At 60.5% G+C, this 17,500-nt stretch overlaps 5 protein-coding genes across 5 annotated transcripts in view; 2 read left to right on the top strand and 3 right to left on the bottom strand.

Moving 5' to 3' along the window:
* The window catches only part of ACA1_149550 (Rap/ran-GAP protein), a gene marked incomplete at both ends in the record, with an annotated part of 7,101 nt that extends 2,620 nt beyond the window's left edge, over positions 1-4,481 (top strand). The window contains 12 exons of the mRNA XM_004351512.1: positions 1-42; positions 200-298; positions 406-471; positions 718-779; positions 999-1,077; positions 1,189-1,251; positions 1,423-1,513; positions 1,675-2,352; positions 2,665-2,754; positions 3,060-3,156; positions 3,409-3,599; positions 3,964-4,481. The exon at positions 1-42 is cut by the window's left edge and continues 9 nt beyond it. Coding sequence (XP_004351564.1) covers positions 1-42; positions 200-298; positions 406-471; positions 718-779; positions 999-1,077; positions 1,189-1,251; positions 1,423-1,513; positions 1,675-2,352; positions 2,665-2,754; positions 3,060-3,156; positions 3,409-3,599; positions 3,964-4,481 — 2,076 coding nt within the window. The remainder of the gene's footprint in view (positions 43-199; positions 299-405; positions 472-717; positions 780-998; positions 1,078-1,188; positions 1,252-1,422; positions 1,514-1,674; positions 2,353-2,664; positions 2,755-3,059; positions 3,157-3,408; positions 3,600-3,963) is intronic.
* A 2,561-nt stretch (positions 4,482-7,042) lies between these two features.
* Positions 7,043-7,995, bottom strand: ACA1_149540 (vacuolar protein sorting; the record flags this gene model as incomplete). Its single annotated transcript, XM_004351511.1, has 5 exons — positions 7,043-7,192; positions 7,264-7,445; positions 7,525-7,652; positions 7,726-7,806; positions 7,904-7,995. 5 exons carry the CDS (start codon positions 7,993-7,995, stop codon positions 7,043-7,045), a joined length of 633 nt encoding a protein of 210 aa, XP_004351563.1.
* Positions 7,996-8,306: 311 nt separating this feature from the next.
* ACA1_149530 (elongation factor Tu GTP binding domain containing protein) lies at positions 8,307-12,313 on the top strand (the record flags this gene model as incomplete). Its single annotated transcript, XM_004351510.1, has 10 exons — positions 8,307-8,377; positions 8,488-8,555; positions 8,650-8,796; positions 8,987-9,672; positions 9,902-10,328; positions 10,614-10,691; positions 10,724-10,737; positions 10,898-10,985; positions 11,156-11,419; positions 11,547-12,313. The coding sequence occupies 10 exons, from the start codon at positions 8,307-8,309 to the stop codon at positions 12,311-12,313; spliced, it is 2,610 nt and encodes an 869-aa protein (XP_004351562.1).
* Positions 12,314-13,122: 809 nt separating this feature from the next.
* On the bottom strand, positions 13,123-15,843 carry ACA1_149520 (WD domain, Gbeta repeat-containing protein; the record flags this gene model as incomplete). The annotated part of the gene is made up of 4 exons (XM_004351509.1): positions 13,123-13,317; positions 13,470-14,228; positions 14,394-15,103; positions 15,480-15,843. The coding sequence occupies 4 exons, from the start codon at positions 15,841-15,843 to the stop codon at positions 13,123-13,125; spliced, it is 2,028 nt and encodes a 675-aa protein (XP_004351561.1).
* A 164-nt stretch (positions 15,844-16,007) lies between these two features.
* ACA1_149510 (WD domain, G-beta repeat-containing protein) overlaps positions 16,008-17,500 on the bottom strand; it is a gene marked incomplete at both ends in the record, with an annotated part of 5,906 nt that continues 4,413 nt past the window's right edge. Inside the window, 6 exons of the mRNA XM_004351508.1 lie at positions 16,008-16,156; positions 16,205-16,364; positions 16,566-16,629; positions 16,800-16,900; positions 16,993-17,064; positions 17,306-17,463. Of these exons, the coding sequence (XP_004351560.1) occupies positions 16,008-16,156; positions 16,205-16,364; positions 16,566-16,629; positions 16,800-16,900; positions 16,993-17,064; positions 17,306-17,463 (704 nt within the window). The remainder of the gene's footprint in view (positions 16,157-16,204; positions 16,365-16,565; positions 16,630-16,799; positions 16,901-16,992; positions 17,065-17,305; positions 17,464-17,500) is intronic.

The raw sequence follows: 17,500 nt of genomic DNA, 5'->3' as shown, positions 1-17,500 counted from the left end.
GCTTCCGCGTGCACCCCGCCTCCTGACGAGGACATCAAGCAGGTAGGTTGGACCGTCCTTGGGCAGATAGGACTGGGGCGGGCGGGCCCTCTTGAGAGCCTCGTCCCTCCGCGAGGAGTCCGCTTTCGCACGCTTGCTGACGGGTGCCTTTTCCTTTTCTTCCTTTTCTTCCTTTTTCTTTCCCTGTCCCTCCGCGCAGAGAGCGCTCTCCCTGGTGTGCTCCCTCGTCTCCGTGGGCAGCCATCTGGACGGCCTCGACATCGTCACCCGCAACTCCGCTCCCTACATGGTGGCCCAGGTGCGCTGCTGCTGCACGACACACGACACACGACACATACACGACACACACAATACACCATACGGCACGAGGCTGTGCGCCTCTCACTTTGCCGGCGGTCTCAGCAGGCTCGATCGGAGGTGGCGGACATCCTGCGTAGGGCTCTCGCCCGCGAGAAAAGTGACGAGCTCAAGGTGCTGCGCTGCCCCTCATTATGAGTATAATAATAATAATAATTTGCAGAAGAGGGAAAAGGAGCCCAAGGCGGAGGGAGACCGGAGGCAGCCCAAGGACGAATAATTATTTATTATTTGTTCTTATTTGTTCTTATTTATTATTAGTATTATGCCACCAGAGAGAGAGAGAGAGAGAGAGCGCGCGCGCAGCCCTCCTCACCGCCATTCCGCTTGGGGTTGGGGGGGGGTCACGTGTGCGTGCAGGCAATGTGCGTGTGGGGCCTCTGTGTTCTGCTGTTCGATGAGCTGCATCGACCCCAGCCTGAGTACGGACCTCCTCCCCCCCTCCTCCCCTTCACCTCGGGAGCCTGGTGTACACCACCACCGCCCCCGCACGGCGCATCGCCACACCTTCACATATGGCGCATCGCCATGTCGTGTGGGTGGGGAGCACGTGCTGCTGCTGCTGCTGCTGCTGCTTCATTCATCCCCCAAAATGGGGCTGCTGGGCCACGTGTGACCAACCACGCCACGCCACGCCACAGGCAGGCAGCAGTCCTCCAGTGGCTCGAGGACCTCCTCCACGCCCTTGCCTCCCCCGACTCGAGCTACCCTGTCCTCCAGGTTGCCCACTGCTGCTGCTCCCGCGCGTGGCCCAGTTCGATAATGGCTGGCCATTACATAATGGCTGTGTTGCTGTTTTCCAATACTGACGTTGGGTGGGGCGGAGTGCAGGCGGTGGTGGATGCCCTGTCGTCCCTCTCCCTGGTGCTGGATCGCCTCGCCGCCCTCGGCCAGGTAGTGGTGCCGTCGTACTCTCCTCCCGCCACGGCCGCTTCCCCGTCATCTAATTGTGTGTCGTGTGTGCGTGTGTGTGCGTGTGCGTGCGTGCGTGTGTCGTGTGGTGTGTGTCGTGTGTGCACGGCGGTGTGTGTGCATGCCCGCGGTGGTTGCTTTGGTGAGTTGCAGTCGGTAACGTCTCTGGTGGTGACAAGCCTGGCCTCGCACGCCCTCGACCAGATCGCTGCCATCGGGCAGGGCCGCGCCAAGCCTTCCGCCGGTGCGTGAATTCCCGACTGCTTTCATTTTCGATTCATGAATATTGTTTTCTCGACGACGCTGCCGCTCACCTAATTGGATGGATGGATGGATGGATGGCGGCGGTGGTGGCCATAATGGCGACGATGGTGGTGGCTGGTGGTGGCTGGTGGTGGTGGGCAGAGGGGAGCGTTGTGCGGGAGGTGGAATGCGTGGTGGATTGGGTGATGGCGGCGGCGGGCGCCCACGTGCTGCAGGTGCTGGTGAGCGACGCAGGCCTCATGCAGCACATCCACGCTCTCCTCGAGGCCGGCGTGGCGGGCGCGCACGGGAGTGCGCCCATCCGAGATGCGACGGAGGCTGCCCTGTACAAGCTGGTCAACCACGCCGGCAACTTTCCGCCTCGCTCCGGCATTGCCGTCCTCACGTCGCAGCTCTCCGAGACTGACGACCAGCCGCCGGGCGCCGCCGCCCCCGACCTGGCCAAGCAGCTGTTCTTCCTCTACAACCAGTCCTCCCTCGTCTCCCTCGTGCAGCCGCCCCCCTCCGCCACGCACCTCTTGCGGCCCGCCACCGACACACAGCCGCGCGAGGGCGAAGGCGAAGGCGAAGGCGAGAAGAGTTGGGGTGCGGCGAGGGTAGCGCGGGTGATGGTGCGGGATGCCACGGGCAAGTACGCCTGGGACGCCGTGCCTGCCTATGCTCCTGCCGCCGCCACCGCCGCCTTCCGCCGCCCCTCGCTCGCCCCTCCCACCGACGGTCCCAGGGCAACGCAAGAGAGTACTGGGGCCGCCACCCCCGCCCCCGTATCTCCCGCAGCAGCTCCGGAGGGTACCGCCGCCGCCGCCGACAAGCTCCACGGTCTCCTCCAATAGTACGACCCCTTCCCCTTCCTGGCGCAAGCTTTGGCCGCTGCTGGTGGTGGCTGCTGCTGGTGGATGGCCACCAGGGTGCCACCACGCCAAACCTTAAGGCCGTGACCGTGGATCGTTGGCTGATCGCTCATGATGCTGATGGTGGGCGGTGGACGGTGGACGGTGGCAGCCTGTCGGAGAGCTTTGCCGAGTGTGAGCGAGAGGACGGCAAGGCCCTGTCCGAGCCGGCGGGGCCGAGGGAAGGGCTGGGGAGCATCTACGACGACATGGCCGCCCAGCTCGAGGCCCAGATCAGCAGCGAAGCTATCCACACGCCCGCCGATCGGCCATCCCTCTCCGCTGCCTCTGTGCCTTCCCGGCCCAAGCACGCCGCCGCCGTCGGCCCCGGGTCCTTCCAATCCGCGCGTCTCCTCCTCAGCCACCTGGGCTACCTCCTCCCCACAGGCATGCCCCCACCCCACCCCACCCCACCGTTGTACCACCAGCCACCACCACCATCATGGCCATTCCCGCAGCGACCAGCGGCGGCCGATGGTCGTGTGCGGTGTGCAGTGTGCAGTGTACAATGTGTCGTGTGTGCGTCGTGTGTAGCCTCACCCCGGCAGCGGCGGCGGCGGCACACCGGTGGGACGGTGGATTGGATGATCTGAAGGAATGTGTCCGATGTGTGCGTGCGTGGCTGCCTTCTTGCAGGTGTCGTTGATGAGGACGTCGACGGAGCACGTTTCACTCTGCTGGAAAACACCGACAAGTTCCGCCGCAGCGTTTCGCAACTGGACAAGTCGGCCGAGTGCGTCCTCCCTGCCCTGCCCTGCCCTGCCCTGCCCTTCTTTGAGGGTCCGCGCTGCTCCCATGCGCATGGGAGCCGTTTTCGCAGTCCGCGGCTCTTCTTGCCGTCACGCGTGCCGGAGTGAACTGATCTATGTGTTGGCGGGGTCCCTTCCTTCTCCCTCCTCTCTTGCCTCGTGTATGTCATGTGTCGTGTGTCTCATGCGCCGTATGTGCCGTGTGTGTGTGTGTGCCTGCGTGTGGTGCATCACAGGCGGGAGCTGCAGAAGATCGGGGTCATCTACGTCAAGCGGGGGCAGGAGGACCAGAACACGATTCTCCGCAACGACAAGGCGTCTCGTTCGCCCCTGTTCTCCGAATTCATCCACGCCCTCGGGTGGACCGTCCCCGTGGCCAACCACCTGGGCTACACTGGCGGGCTCGATCGCCTCAACCGAACCACAGGTGCGCCCCGCCTTCTTCTTCTTATTCATATTTATATTTATTTGACTGCTGGTGGTTAATCTACCCTTCTTCTCTCGGATGGGTGTGGTGTGTGGTGGTGGCTGGTGGCTGGTGGTGTTCCTCCCCAACAACAAGGTGAATACACGCCCTACTATGCCAACCACGCGCTCGAGGTCATCTTCCACGACATTACCTCCATGCCCACCGAGGACACCGACGAGCAGCAGATCTTGAAGGCAACCCCCACCCCACCCCACCCCACCCCTACAAAACCCTTACCTCGCGGGCCTCTAATTAGAGATGGTGCAACTGTTGTGTGTTTGGGTTGGGCGTGCGTGCGTGCGTGCGTGCGTGCGTTGCCAAGAGCAGAAGCGGCACGTGGGCAACGACATCGTGCACATCGTATACAGCGAACATGCGCGCGACTACCATCCGGTGACGATCACGTCGCAGTTCAATGATGCACACGTGGTGGTCTATCCGCTGCCGGATGGCCTGTTCCGCGTGCAGGTGTTCCGCAAGCCTGGGGTGGGCCTCTTTGGGCCTCTCATCGATGGGATGGTGGTGCGCAAGGAGCTGGTGGGCCAGCTCGTCCGCCAGACGGCCATGAACGCCAACCGCTACGTGCGCTACAGCACGCAGGGCTACGAACCCCCCTACCCCACCCGCCGCCGTTACCTCAACGACCTCGCCCACCGATTCTCGCTGGACCCCGACCCCCCTGCCCTCCTCGCTGAAGTCGTGTATCCCACGCCCGACCGCGCCTACCTGCATCCTCCCGCCGCATCCTCCCCTCTCCCCACCGCCTCCCCTTCTGACTCCTCCCCGGCCACCTCCTCCGCCATCACCATCGCAGCGGCAAGTGGCGTAACGCCTTCCTGATTGATTGTTTTTCACTGCAAAAAATAAATTAAAATTTTCAATAATTTCAATAATAAATTGTGGACAGCTGAGGTGGCGGTTCGCTGAACGCTGGCGGAGTTTTGACTTAGAATTTTTGCGGTCAGCCCCACATGACAAAGATGACTCGTTTTCTCGCTTGCTCCATAAGCTCTGGAGCTTCCGTTTCGTTCAAAATACGCTACAAGTTACGGGCTTCAAGATGTGATAGGATTCAGTCCTGTAGGATGCCTCATTGGGGCGGTAGGACTTCGCCGTTTGGGAGTGAATTTGCCATTGTTTCAACTCCCAACCAAGAGCACTCGTTTTCTCGCTTGCCTTGTAAGCTAATGACCTCGCGTTTGGCGCAAATGCACAGCAAGTTATGAGCTTCAAAATGTGACAGGATTCAGCCCTGTCGGAGGCCGCCAGTGTTGCGATTATGGGCAATGACGTCAGCGTTAGCGCCATAGCAATCTTCATTCTTTCTTCTCCTCTCTATTCAATAAACATCTCTTGCCATCAAGTCTACTCTACTCTGTTTGACAGCCAGCACCTCGATAAAATCGTCATGCCGCCAACATCACGACCAAGAGTGCACTGGTTTTCTTGCTTGCCTTGTGAGCTCAGACCTCGCAAGCGATGTCACGACCAGAGAATCGTCAGCGGACCGACCATCGCCTGCGGGTATGTCAACAGAGAACAGTAGACTTGACGGCAAGAGATGTTTATTGAAGAGAGAGGAGAAGAAAGCAGAAATGATAAAAGAATAAAAAAATGAATTCCATTGTCTCACAAGGAGATTTGGTTGCTATGGCGCTAACGCTGACGTCATTGCCCATAATCGCAACAGGGTATGCAACCGAAACGAGTAAAACTGAAGTATTGAATCACGAGTAACGCGAGTAACACTAGTGGCTCACTCAAAGAACGAACACAATTCGTTGATGGATGGAGGAAAACTCACCACCCTTCAGAACTCCCAGGGTAGGAGTGGTGCCAATCGCTTTGCCAGGCGATGCGCCTCTGGGAAAGCAGTGTCAGTATGGTGTGACAAGCCAGTGTGGATCTCGCGCGTTTGGTCGTCCTTGTAATTAGTAAAACTAGTAAAACTAGTTTTCGTTGAATCCCCCGCTCTTGGGGGAAAGGCGCGGTGCGTGCGTGCGTAGGCGCGACACGTGGCGAAAGTAGTGCACCAATGACAAACAACAGCTTGTTGCATCTCACCCACAAAGGCGTGTTGCCTCTGGCACAGCGACCGCCACCACATCAGCACTATCACCCCGGGGGATGAGTCGCGGACATCGATCCGCGGTGGTCCGCGACATCTGTATCGCCTGGTGAAGATACTGGAGGAAGTGCTGGAGAACACTCGTTTTAGTTGTAAAACTCGAGTGGCGATGATGAGAACACAGCGGATTGTCACACAGTACTGGCTCCCATCGAGACAGGCACCTTCGCCAGCCCTAAAGCTCTCTTTAATAGACTCTTCTTTCCCAAACTTCAAGTTAGAGCATGCTGAGCCCAGTGGGTGTACGACGTGCAGACGACACTGCCACGCGCATCGTTCCTTCCACACATTACATTAACCAGATCTCTGATGGCATTGTGGCAGGACGCCCTCCCATTGCAGATCTTCACAGTCCTCTACTGAAATCAGGCATTAACCATCTGTTGCTCAGGGGAGGCAACTAAAACGAGTTGAACTCGAAACAGTTTACTTCGGTTTACTACTCATGGCCACACAGCAACAGCTTGTCACACAGTCCTTACCCATGAAGGACATTGCCTGGCATAGCGACAGGTATTTTTGCCGTCCGTGGAGCTCTCAAAGCAAGTGAGCTTTCTTGACTCTATCATTGGCTTCCATGTGGGCTCGTGGGCAACTTCGTGGTACGAGTTTTTGGAGTTTTAGTAGTTCCACGAATTTTACGCGTTGTTGTTGCATCCCTCACATTCTACGAGTTTTGCGCTCATCTGCTGGTGTGTTGATCTTGAGGGGATGCTCCTTGCGGCCCAATGAGGCAACCTAGATGGCTGGATCCTATCACATCTTGAAGCCCGCTCTCTGGTGGTGTGTGGTGTGGTTCTGGTTGCAACAAATTCTAAGGCCAAACTCCGCCCCTTCACAGTGCTGCAGACCTATCGTGGTGTGCAAGAGTCCTGAAAGGCTGGCAAAAATGGTCCTGAGAGGAAGTCCTGAAGGGCAGATAATTCTGTTCTGAACAACTACCTTTTTTGGCCCCTAAATATGTCTTGACAATGTCCTGAAAATGGCCCCAATGCTCCTACAAATGTGTTGAAAATGGCCCCAAAGATGTACTAAGAATGCCCTGAAAATGTCCTGTAGTGGCCCAAAGTTGTCCTCCAAGTGGCCACCAAGTTGTACTAAAGTGGTCACCAATTTTGTTTTTACACACTCCCAGGGAGGCCCACCCAGTGTCTGGGTCAAGCACAGGCAATAGACAAGCACAAGGCAACAAACACTGAGCCTGTGTTGGAAGGAAGACCTGGAGAAATCATGGAGAGTAAGCTGTATGTACATGGTGTTGGGGAAGAGGTCATCAGTGATGAGAGGGCAGTGAGTGAAGGAGGGCTTCATGCTTGTTGCTACGGAGGTGGTAGTGTTGTCGCTTGGCCAGAAAGGACTTGACAAATTCCTGTGCTGTGGAGCGTCCCTCTACAAAGTCCTGGGAGATCATCTCTGATTCAGCCTGTGTTACAAAAAGAAAAGCACATGGTGAGAGAAGAGAGAAACTCTCATGTGGGAGTGCAGGTGGGCCACCTCAGCTTGGGCGGCAGCTTCCTTCAGTTTGGCTGGGAGACCGCTGCCATAGCTGTGTGCAATCTCCTCCTGCCTCCGTAGGAGAGACTCGAGGGTGTGTCGCTTGTTGGCCAGCTTGTCCTGCACCAGGGCAACGTCTACAAGAAGCTCCCGCAGCTCCTTCTCCCTGCTCAGGTTGTCGTCTAGTTGTGTGTTTTCAAAACGTAGGTTAATAATTAATGACTAACCGGCCACACAGCCGGGGCAGGGCGGAGGGCGCACGGGCGAGTTGTTCGTTGTGATCGCGGAGCTGATTTCGGTGCGCTCTGAGAGCTTTGACCGCCTGAAGGGACTCGAAGAAGTGGTCTAGTGCGTCCTCGTCAGCAAGAATACGGTCGACTTCACCTACCCTGCCACATCGAGACTCGAATTAGGCCTAGGCAATCTGTTGGTGAGGGGGGCACGAAAGTACGGAAAGCGTACGAAAGGGTGTCGATTTCCGAGAAGCTACGTGGTGGTGTAGGGAGGGACCCGTAGGCGCTGTACCCAGCCTGTGCTCCCCCGCTGGTCACGTGCAGACCATCACATGAAGAAGGGAAGTGGTAGCAGGTCAGGATGATTGCAAGCGCCACAGGAAAAAGGGATGAATGGCATCTTCTACCCCACGACAGGCGCGTAGTGCAACGCGCTCGGGAAGGCCACCGCGTCAGGGCGAGGCTGGGAGGAAATGTGGATGTGTGTAGGGCCAAGCATTCTGAAAGAAAAGAAAAAACTGTTGGGCAGTTCCGAGGGGGAAAACCGGACAAAAAATACAAAAAAAACAAAAAATACAAAAAACAACAGGCCAGCTGGCTTCCTGCTCATATCCTTACCGCCTTCCTGCCACGTTGCCCACACACACACACACACCTTCCACGCATATGTGGTATTTCGGGGAAGATGATGCGGAAGATGATGACAAATCAGATGGCTCTACCAGCGTCGATGACCCTTGTGTGCAACAACCTCCTTCTTCTTCTTCAATGGGCGCAAAGGGGGGGTCTTGCGCGGTCTCGCCAGAGCAGATGCAGCACGACCGCGACACCATCTCGCAGTTTCTGCTGACCCACAAGTGCTACGACATAATGCCAGGCACGTGCCCCCTCTCTCCAGCGCACCCCAGCAATACCCGCATTAATGCCTGTGTCTCTTTCTCTTTGCCCAACGTCGTTGCTCGCTCCCTCTGCATGAACCACTCCCAGTTAGTGGTAAGATCGTAGTCCTGGATACCGCCCTGCCAGTGAAGGCCGCGTTCGTCGCCTTGATAGACAACGGTGCTTTTCCTCACGCCCGTGTCATCCCTCGCACGCACAATCCTCTTGTTTATACGATCCGTCACGTCCACTTGGTCACTTACGCGGAGAGTAGATGTCAAATCGGCTCCTCTGTGGGATTCGGAGGCCGGCGACTACGTGGGCATGATCACCGTGTCAGACTTCAGGAACATTCTTCGCCATTTCCATGCTGCCTCTCCTGGCGCTGACCTCGCGCCTCTCCTCGAAGAGCACGAGATACGTACCTGGCGCCGTACGCACGCACCCTCACCACACCGACCATCATGCATTCTCTTTCTTTTTCCGCCCTTCCCTTGTTCCCTCTCTCTCTCTCTCTCTCTCTTTCATTCATTCATTGCTTGCTGTGAGCTCAGCTGACATGTTTGCCCTCCCTGAACGGCTGTGCGCGTGCTTCTTCCTTCTCCATCCAGGAATCATGGGAGGCTCGATGAGCGATGCCTTGATTACCGTACGACCGGAGGAAAGCCTGCACGGTGCGGCGTTGGCTCTGCTGCAGCACCGCATCCATCGACTCCCGATCATGGACCCGGTGGATCGCACGATATTGCACATCATCACGCACCGCAAGATCAACAATTTCCTCGTCAAGAACCTGGCCGGCGCCGTGGGCCTGCTTGCCATGTCGATCGAGGAGCTGGGCATCGGCACCTTTGCCGGAGTGGTCACCGTGGGCGCCGAGACGCCCGTCATCGGTGTCCTGGATCTGTTGGCCCGCCACAACATTAGCGCGGTGCCCGTGGTCGACGAGCGGGGCGTGGCACTGGGCGTCTACGCTAACTCGGACATCGTCGACATTGCGCGGAGACGAACCTTCTCCGACCTGGACCGGCCCGTCAGCGACATCCTCCTTCGGCGCAGCACGCAGAGAGTCATCCACTCGTGCCACCCGAAGGACCCCCTCCAGCTGGTGCTGCAGCGCTTCAACAAGACCAAGGTCCACCGCCTCATCGCCACCGATTCCCAGGGTCGAGTCCTCGGCATTGTCTCCCTCTCCGACATACTCAAGGCCTTCCTCCTCCCGCACACCGCCACCGCCACCGCCCAACCCCGGCCCGACCTCCTCCCAGCGCTGGCCGACCAGCACCAGCAGATGCCCGTGGCGTAAAAAAAGCAAAGACACACGCCAACCCACCCACCCCCTTGCGCTCCTTTCCGCTTTCTCTCCTCTCATCGCTCGCTGATGCCCCCCCCCCTCTCACCGTACAACGCAGAACACGTTCGTAACATTTTCTTTCTTTGCCGCCCCCCCCCAAACAAGGTTTATTGTTTATTTATTTTATTTATTTTTTGTTTGAAAACGAAACCTGCTCCTCGCGCCACAACAGCACATGGACGAACACAGCGCTTCCGCCAACAGCCCCTCGGAAACCGCCCAGTTGGCGGCGGCCCCTGCCCCTGCCTCCAAGTTGAAATTCAACGTTAATGCGCCCGCCTTCAAGCCCTCATTCAATGTGAATGCTCCCGTCTTCAAGCCCAAGGCTGCTGCTCCTGCGACTGCGGCGCCCGAAGAACCCAAGGCCACCGAAGAGGAGGCAGCCCCGGTCTCCTCGAGCACCACTACTACCACGGCGACCCCAGAGCCTGCTGCGGCCGCTACGGTGACGACACCCGTCGCAGCAGAGCCCGAGGAGCCCGCACATGGGGAGGAGGAGGGCGAAGAGGCCTCTGCTGTCCCCGAAACCACGTCCGATGCCCCCAGAAAGGTAATCGATCCTCGCGACCACCTCAGCATTGTACTCATTGGGCATGTCGGTACGCCCTCCCCCCACCGCACACACCATCTTCTCCCTGAAACACCACGGTCCCTACCGCTCTCCTTAACATGGATCCTAACCCGGCGCAATTAATGTATGTACACAGATGCGGGTAAATCCACCACGGCCGGCAACCTCTTGTACGCCACCCACTCAACGTAGACGGGCCACGTGGCTTTGTATGGTGAGGTACCCAGTGCTCACGGGCGCCTCGCTTTCAATGTTATGTTATGTTATTGTGTGTGCATGTTGTGTCTTGTCATGCGTGTGTCCCGGAGGGCAGGTTCCTCACGGGGCAAGTGGACCAAAGGACGATCGAGAAGTATGAGAAGGAGGCCAAGGAAAAAGCTGGCGGGAGCTGGTACCTGGCCTTCATCATGGACACCAACGAAGACGAGCGCGCCAAGGTGCACCTGCCCTCCACCCCTCCTCTCCCGAGAAGGCGCTTTGGCTGAGCCCATTCCGGGGTGTGGCCGCGCGCGCCTAGTGCCATGCACCATGCTTATACCCTGTTGTCGCGCCTGTGGTGTGTGTCGTGTGTCGTGTCGTGTGTGTGTGTGTGTGTAGGGCAAAACCGTCGAGGTGGGCCGAGCGCACTTTACCACCGAAACTCGTCGCTTCACAATTCTGGACGCCCCGGGTCACAAGAACTACGGTATGTGTGCTGGCCCACTGGCCCCGCATTAGGGCTGCTCGCTCTTCGTCTTCGTCTTCTTCGGTTCTGGCTCGCCTTATGCAGAGATATCAAGTCGTGTTGTGTTGTGTGCTTCCCTTGCTGATGGCCAATTTTTATTTATGTATTTATTTTTCCTACACCACACACAGTGCCCAACATGATCGGCGGAGCAGCGTGCGCGGACGTGGGCATTCTGGTGATCTCGGCGCGCATCAACGAGTTCGAGGCAGGGTTCGACAAGGGCGGTCAGACGCGGGAGCACACGATGTTGGCCAAGACCCTCGGGGTGAGTCGCTTGGTTGTGGTCATCAACAAGATGGACGACAAGAGCGTGATGTGGTCGAAGGAAAGATACGACAGCATCCTGCAGAAGCTCCAACCCTTCCTGAAGCAGGTAGGCTTCGGACCCAAGGGTACGTTTCAATTCTATTCCGCTCTCGCTCCACCCACCCAACGTTGTTCTATTTCTATATCTATTTCTACTTCAATATTATTATTCTTATATCGGCGGTGTGGTGGCGGCGGCGGCGTTTTTTCCAGACGTGTCGATGCTGCCGATCTCGGGCATCACGGGCGCCAACTTGCTGCAGCCGCTGGACGCGAGCGTGTGCGACTGGTACCAGGGTCCGTCGCTGGTGCAGGTGCTCGACGGGCTGCGGCCACCCAAGCGCGATCCGGCCGCGGCTCTGCGCATTCCGATCTTGGACCGTATCAAGGACGCCGGCAAGGTGTTCATCGAGGGCAAGGTCGAGTCGGGAACAGTGCGCGTGGGCCAGAAGGTGGTGGTCATGCCCACCAAGCAGGCCGGCGTGGTGCTGTCCGTTGCCTCGGACTTTGCGCCCGACCTCGACGGTGCGGCGGCTGGCGAATACGTGCGCATCGTAGTCAGCGGCGTGTCGGACGACCAGATTCGGGCGGGCTTCGTCGTTTGTGACGCTGAGCACCCGATCGTGGCCGTGCCCCAGTTCGAGGCGCAGCTTGCGGTGATCGATCTGCTGGAGCACAAGCCCATCATCTCCCCCGGCTACACCGCCGTCTTCCATGCCCACACGGCCGTCGAGGAGTGCACGATCAAGCTCATCCTCGGCACGATCGACAAGAAGACCGGCGAAGTCTCCAAGCAGAAGCCTAAGTTTGTGAAGAAGGGCGCCTTTGTCTCGGCCCGCATTCAGCTCACCCAGCCGGTGTGCCTCGACACCTACAAGGACTTCCCGCAGCTCGGCCGCTTCACGCTCCGCGACGAGGGCAAGACCATCGCCATCGGCAAGGTCACGCGCCTCCCCGGCGCCCGTCCCGGCGCCAAGTAAGTGGCCACGTGACGTGGACCACCCACCTTGATCGCCCCCTCCCCATTCCCACTTGATTGGCTGCCCCCCCCCAACCATAAACAGCACTTGACACTTGGCAGACTTCCCTGTTGTTCACCCCCACCACCCTGGCCATGTACATTCATTCGCCTGCGATCGGGCGTAGGCGTGCTCGACCTCTTGGCCAATGGCGTGTGCGACGGCGAGGACGAAGGGGCTCTCGGCTCTGCGTCGGCGGGTGTGGCGGAGGCCCTGCTCTTACGACTGAGTGGGCGTGGGAGCCCGCCTGGCGGCATGCCTGCGCGCATGAGTAAGTTCTGTACCCACCACTAACGAGGATGTAAGAGGAGAGACTGTACAGAGCGCGGGCTCAGGCTGCCCTGGGTAACACAAACCATGGATTGCGGAGTTGTTCGTGTCAGACACACCACGCAGCACACCGCCAGCAGCGCGCCTAACTAAAACTTGCCTCGCAGGCGGTCGGGTCTAATGGCTCGACAGTCGCTTGGTCGAACGGCCTGATCAGAAGCTGCAAAGCTGGGTGTGTTGGGAGTTGGTCAGGGTCAGGTGCGGAGGCCCCCGCGGGCGATTTCAATTGGACTTGCACGCAAGACAGGGAGGTGAAAGAGATGAGAAACCCGACCTCCTCTTTTGCCGGCGGAGGCGTGCGCTCGTGCCGTCAACGCCACGCAGCCATTTGGGGGGGGGGGGACGGGCAGCTCTTCTTCGGTGCCGCTTCTGTACCTGCGCTCGCGTAGAGATAACGAAGAGGGAGGGGGGGGGTGAGCAACACGGCACGGAGAGGGGAGTTACCGGATGTCCAGGCGACGGAGGACAGAGCAAGGCGACGAGGCGCGATCGGCAGTCGGGGCCTTGGGCTCAAAGAGGCGCCAGAAGCGGAGAGTCTCGTCGCCAGCGGCGGACACGGCCGTGGTCCCATCCGGGCTGAGAGCGAGATGCAGCACACGCGATGTGTGGCCCGTGAGCTCGCCCACCTTGCTCATCTGTTTGGTGGTTGGATGTCACGAATGTGGCGGCGGGCGGGCGGGCAGCTGTCAGCATCCTTCAGCACCGGTGTGTGTCGTGTGTGTCGTGTAGGTGGGGCGAGAGAGAGAGGGAGAGAGAGAGGGGAGGAGAGAGAGAGAGAGAGGAGTACGGAGGGGTAGTTCCAGACGATGAGCTGGTTCTGGGAGAAGCCGTGGGAGGAGACGAGCTCGCGCGAGTGCTTGCTCCACTGGAGGGCGCACACCTGGGACTTGGTGTCGATGGCGTTGGAGCAGCCGCCGGTGGCCGTGTTCCAGAAGCGGATGCAGCGATCGGCGGTACCCCCGCCGGAGGCGAGCAGGTTGGCCTGCCACGGGCACCAGGCGAGGGCCTTGACGGCGGCCGTGTGCTGCTCCATGACGTGCCTCGGCTTGTCAGCGTCGCCGGCGGAGGACCACGAGGCGCTGGCGTCCCACACGCAGAGGAGGTTGTCGTTGCCGCCGGTGGCCAGCTGCGTGCCGTCGGGCGACCAGCGCACGCCGCACACCTCCTGGGAGTGCATGTCGTGCGTGGCGATGACGGGCCGGGCGGCGCGCGAGTCGTGCGTGAGGACGAGAGCGTCGCGCGAGCCCGTGGAGAGCAGGCCCGCGTGCGTCGGATTCCACGACGAAGCCCCCACCCGCCCCGAGTGGCCCAGGATCCGCCGCACGCGCCTCGCCGCGCCCACGTCCCAAAGCTGCACCTCGCCGGCCTGCGTGCCCACCGCCACGAGGTCCCCTCCGCCCGCGCTGAAGCTGACCGACGTCACCAGGCCCTCGTCCTCGCCCAGCGACACCAGCTGCGTGATGGCCCCCGACCCCGAGTTCCACAGGTACACGCTCGGCCCGAGCGCCACCGCCACCACGTTCTGCCCGCTCCAGTCCACCAGGTTCTGAGATACATTGATATCGCGTCATCCATATGACATCACACCACACACACACGTGGCAATGCAAATTTGGTGAGATGGGGCACGAGTGGGCATGCGAGAGAGAGAGAGAGAGAGAGAGAGAATGAGGGAGGGGCTGGAGCCGTAGGTAGGTAGGTAGGTAGGTACCAGGTAGTAGTCGTCGACGAGGTCCGGCGCATCGAGCACGCGCTCAGCCGAGGAGGGCAGGCGGCGAGGTGCGCGCCGGCGAGCGAGCGGGGACGAGGGCGAAGAGGCGACGGCGGCCGACGAGGCAGCAGCCCGCTCCCGCTCCACGTGAAGGATGCGGTGCGGCGAGGCGGCGCCCCGGAGCGGAGACGCGGCGCCGGTGGCCGAGTTGGGGCCTGCCGCGGTGGGCGGCGCGTTACCACCAGCAGCAGCAGAGCCGCCAAGGTGGAGGTCGCTTGCGGGGGAGGCGGAGGCGGATGAGGCGGCGGAGAAGGAGAGGACGCGGGTGGCCAGGCGGCCCTCGCTGCCCAGCAGGGTCCGCTCGAGCAGGCTCCTGTACTCCTCCTTGGCCGGCGTCGTGTCAGCAGCACCAGCAGCCGTGGCGGTGGTGGAGGAGGAGGGAAGGGTGGCGGCGTTGTGGTGGGCGGACGGGGACGGTAGCGTGTTCTCCTTCCGGCCGCCGCTCCCAGTGGTGGCCGGGGCCCCCTCGCGGCGAAGCAGCTTGAAGTGGGAGAGGTCGAGGTCGAGCGGAGCGCTGTTGCGGGCCGGGATGAAGCGATCCCCGACGCACAGGCCCGACCCCTTGCGCCGCCCGGCCCTCGGCGACGCGACCGGGGACGAGCTGCCGCTGTTGCTGCTGCTGCTCTTGGTGGTGGTGCCTCCACCCGCCCCTCCAGCGCTGGCGCGGCGCTGCTGCGGTGGGGTGTGCACACGCACGGGAGACTGCAGCATTCTAGCTTCGTTAGTGCTCATTGCGATTATGGTTAGATTGTTCTTTTCTCTGTAGGTGGGGAAAATAGGGGGGAGGTGGTGATGGTTGGTGGTGAGGCCAACAAACAGCTCTGTAGGTCGTCGTGTGATCGATCGATGCCAAGTGAAATTCTGAACCCACCGCGACAACACACCCAACTCTCAACGTACATGTGGATTGCGCGCCAAAAGCAACGGCTGCCCAAGGTTGGAATTCATAATATTCACACAGCTCGTGTTATTTAAAAATAATAAAAAAGTGTGGTGCTCAGGAGAGGAGGCAGCACTGCGACATACTGGAGAAGCCGTTGGGGCTCGACGAGCCCTTGTAGGGGGTGGTGGAGGCGGCATCCCTTCTGCTGCTGCTTTGTGGCGCGTCGGTGGGCAGGCCGTACTTTTCGCGCAGGGCGTTGGCCTTGGCGAGGTTGTTCTCCTTGCGCTTCTTGTGTGCCTCTTCCCTCTCCCGCAGCTGCCTCTCCTCGGCCTCTCGTGCCTCGCGGCTTTGTCGTGTCCTCTTCTCCACCTCGCCCGCGCTGCTGCCGCTGCCGCCACCGCCCTCTTCGTCGCCCCCGAGGCCCAGGCTGCTGGTGAAGTTCTTGGAGAGGGAGTCGACCTTGCTCTCGAAGGCCTTCTTGGCTACAAACGATCCTATGGCATCCATGGCTGCTGTGCAGAAGAAAGATGCAAACATGTTGTTTTTTTGTATTTTTTCGCCTTCTGTTTTAGGCCGGTTTTTGGCAGGGGCGGTGGGACGACGATATCCCGACGATACAGCTGTCGTTGGTTGGGCTGTGTGTAGGTAGAGGGGAGGGGAGGGGAGCACTGCTACGGCGCAGATGCGTCGGCCTCTCCCTCGTCAGCTGATGACGAGGTGGTGGCGGCGGCGGCGGCGGTCGGCCGCGGGGGCGTGAGGGGCGGAAGGTCGACGTCCATCATGGTGGTGCTGCTGCTGCTGGTGGTGGCGGCTGCGGCGGCTGCGGCGGCTGCGGGGGATGGAGAGGGGGGCATTCGTTCGTCGGTACGGCTGGCAGCCGAGGCGCTGCCCGTGGTCGTGGTGGTGGTGGCTTCGCGTTGGGAGATGATCCGCAGGTACTCCTGGTACTGCACCGTGAGCCGCTGGCACGCGCGGTTCTGCGCCACGATGGGCAGCACCTCCCGCAGCAGCTGCCGCTTGTTCAGGCCCTGCAGTGGAGGAGGCACGCACAACGCACGGGATACGAGGGGTGTGCCAGGGACGGACACGGATGAATGACTGAATGACACACGAGGGATCGGGCGGGCGGGCGGGCGGGACCACCACCACCACCGCCATAGCCACACTGGGTGGGGTAGAGCGGGAGGGGTGTATTGGTGGGTGGGGCGGGGGGGGGTGGGGGAACGCACCAGCACCGTCGGCTCCCAGATGGCCTCTCCGGAGGGGCTGCACGGACCCACCTCGGTGGACGACCTGCGACGGAGCACGCACACCGCGGTGCGCGTGTGGTGTGGTGAATACGACGTCGGTATCAAGCCAGCACCCCCCCCCCGGTGCTTGCTGGCCTGCCTGCCGGTGGCGGTGGTGGCTGGTGGTGGCCCGGCCCACGCGAGGGGGGGGGCGGAGAAGAGGAGGGGCCGTACCGTGAGGGAGGGCCAAGGAGAGAGGCGCAGAGTTCCTCGAGCCGGGTGAGTAGTGCCTCCGTGGCGAGGTAGCCCGCATAGGTGTGCACCCAATACCGATACTGCATCGCCGCACCACCCGACGACACGAGGTGTGAGAACCACTAGCCCGCACCACCGCATCCGCACGGAGAGAAGTGAAGAGGATACGCACTTCGTGGCGCGACTGCAGGAGGAGAGCAGCGGCAATCTGGTGTTCGAGGTGGGCGAGGGTCTCGGCTTTTTGCTGTGCGAGGCTCGTCTCCAGCAGGGCGCTGAGATCGACCCCCTCCGCAGCCGTTTGCGTGCGCGATTGAAGTTCTGCGAGGCTTTCTCCGCTGCTCGCCTTGCCCTCCTTCGTGTCCGCACGACAACGGCGCGAGCACACACGAGCACACCACGAGCACACACACGAGCACACACCACGACGGTTAGGCACGAGTTGCCGCCACCAATCTCTCTTGCTGCTCATCAGGGTGTGAGCCTACCGAGGCGGGGAGGTGGAACTGGGAGTGGAAGGCCGAGCGCGAAAAGGAGTTGTCGGCGACGCGCATCCACGCTCCCATTTGACTGTGGAGCACGAACGCGTGCTGGTTGCTCATCGTCGCCACGCACGCGCTGCCCTCCAGCAGCACCCGCACCCGATCTGCACCACACAGTAGTACCACCAGCCACCACCGGGG

This window comes from Acanthamoeba castellanii (assembly GCF_000313135.1).
Source record: "Acanthamoeba castellanii str. Neff unplaced genomic scaffold scf7180000084715, whole genome shotgun sequence".
In the NCBI taxonomy this organism is placed as follows: domain Eukaryota; phylum Discosea; order Longamoebia; family Acanthamoebidae; genus Acanthamoeba; species Acanthamoeba castellanii.
This window is presented reverse-complemented; position numbering and strand designations above follow the sequence as displayed.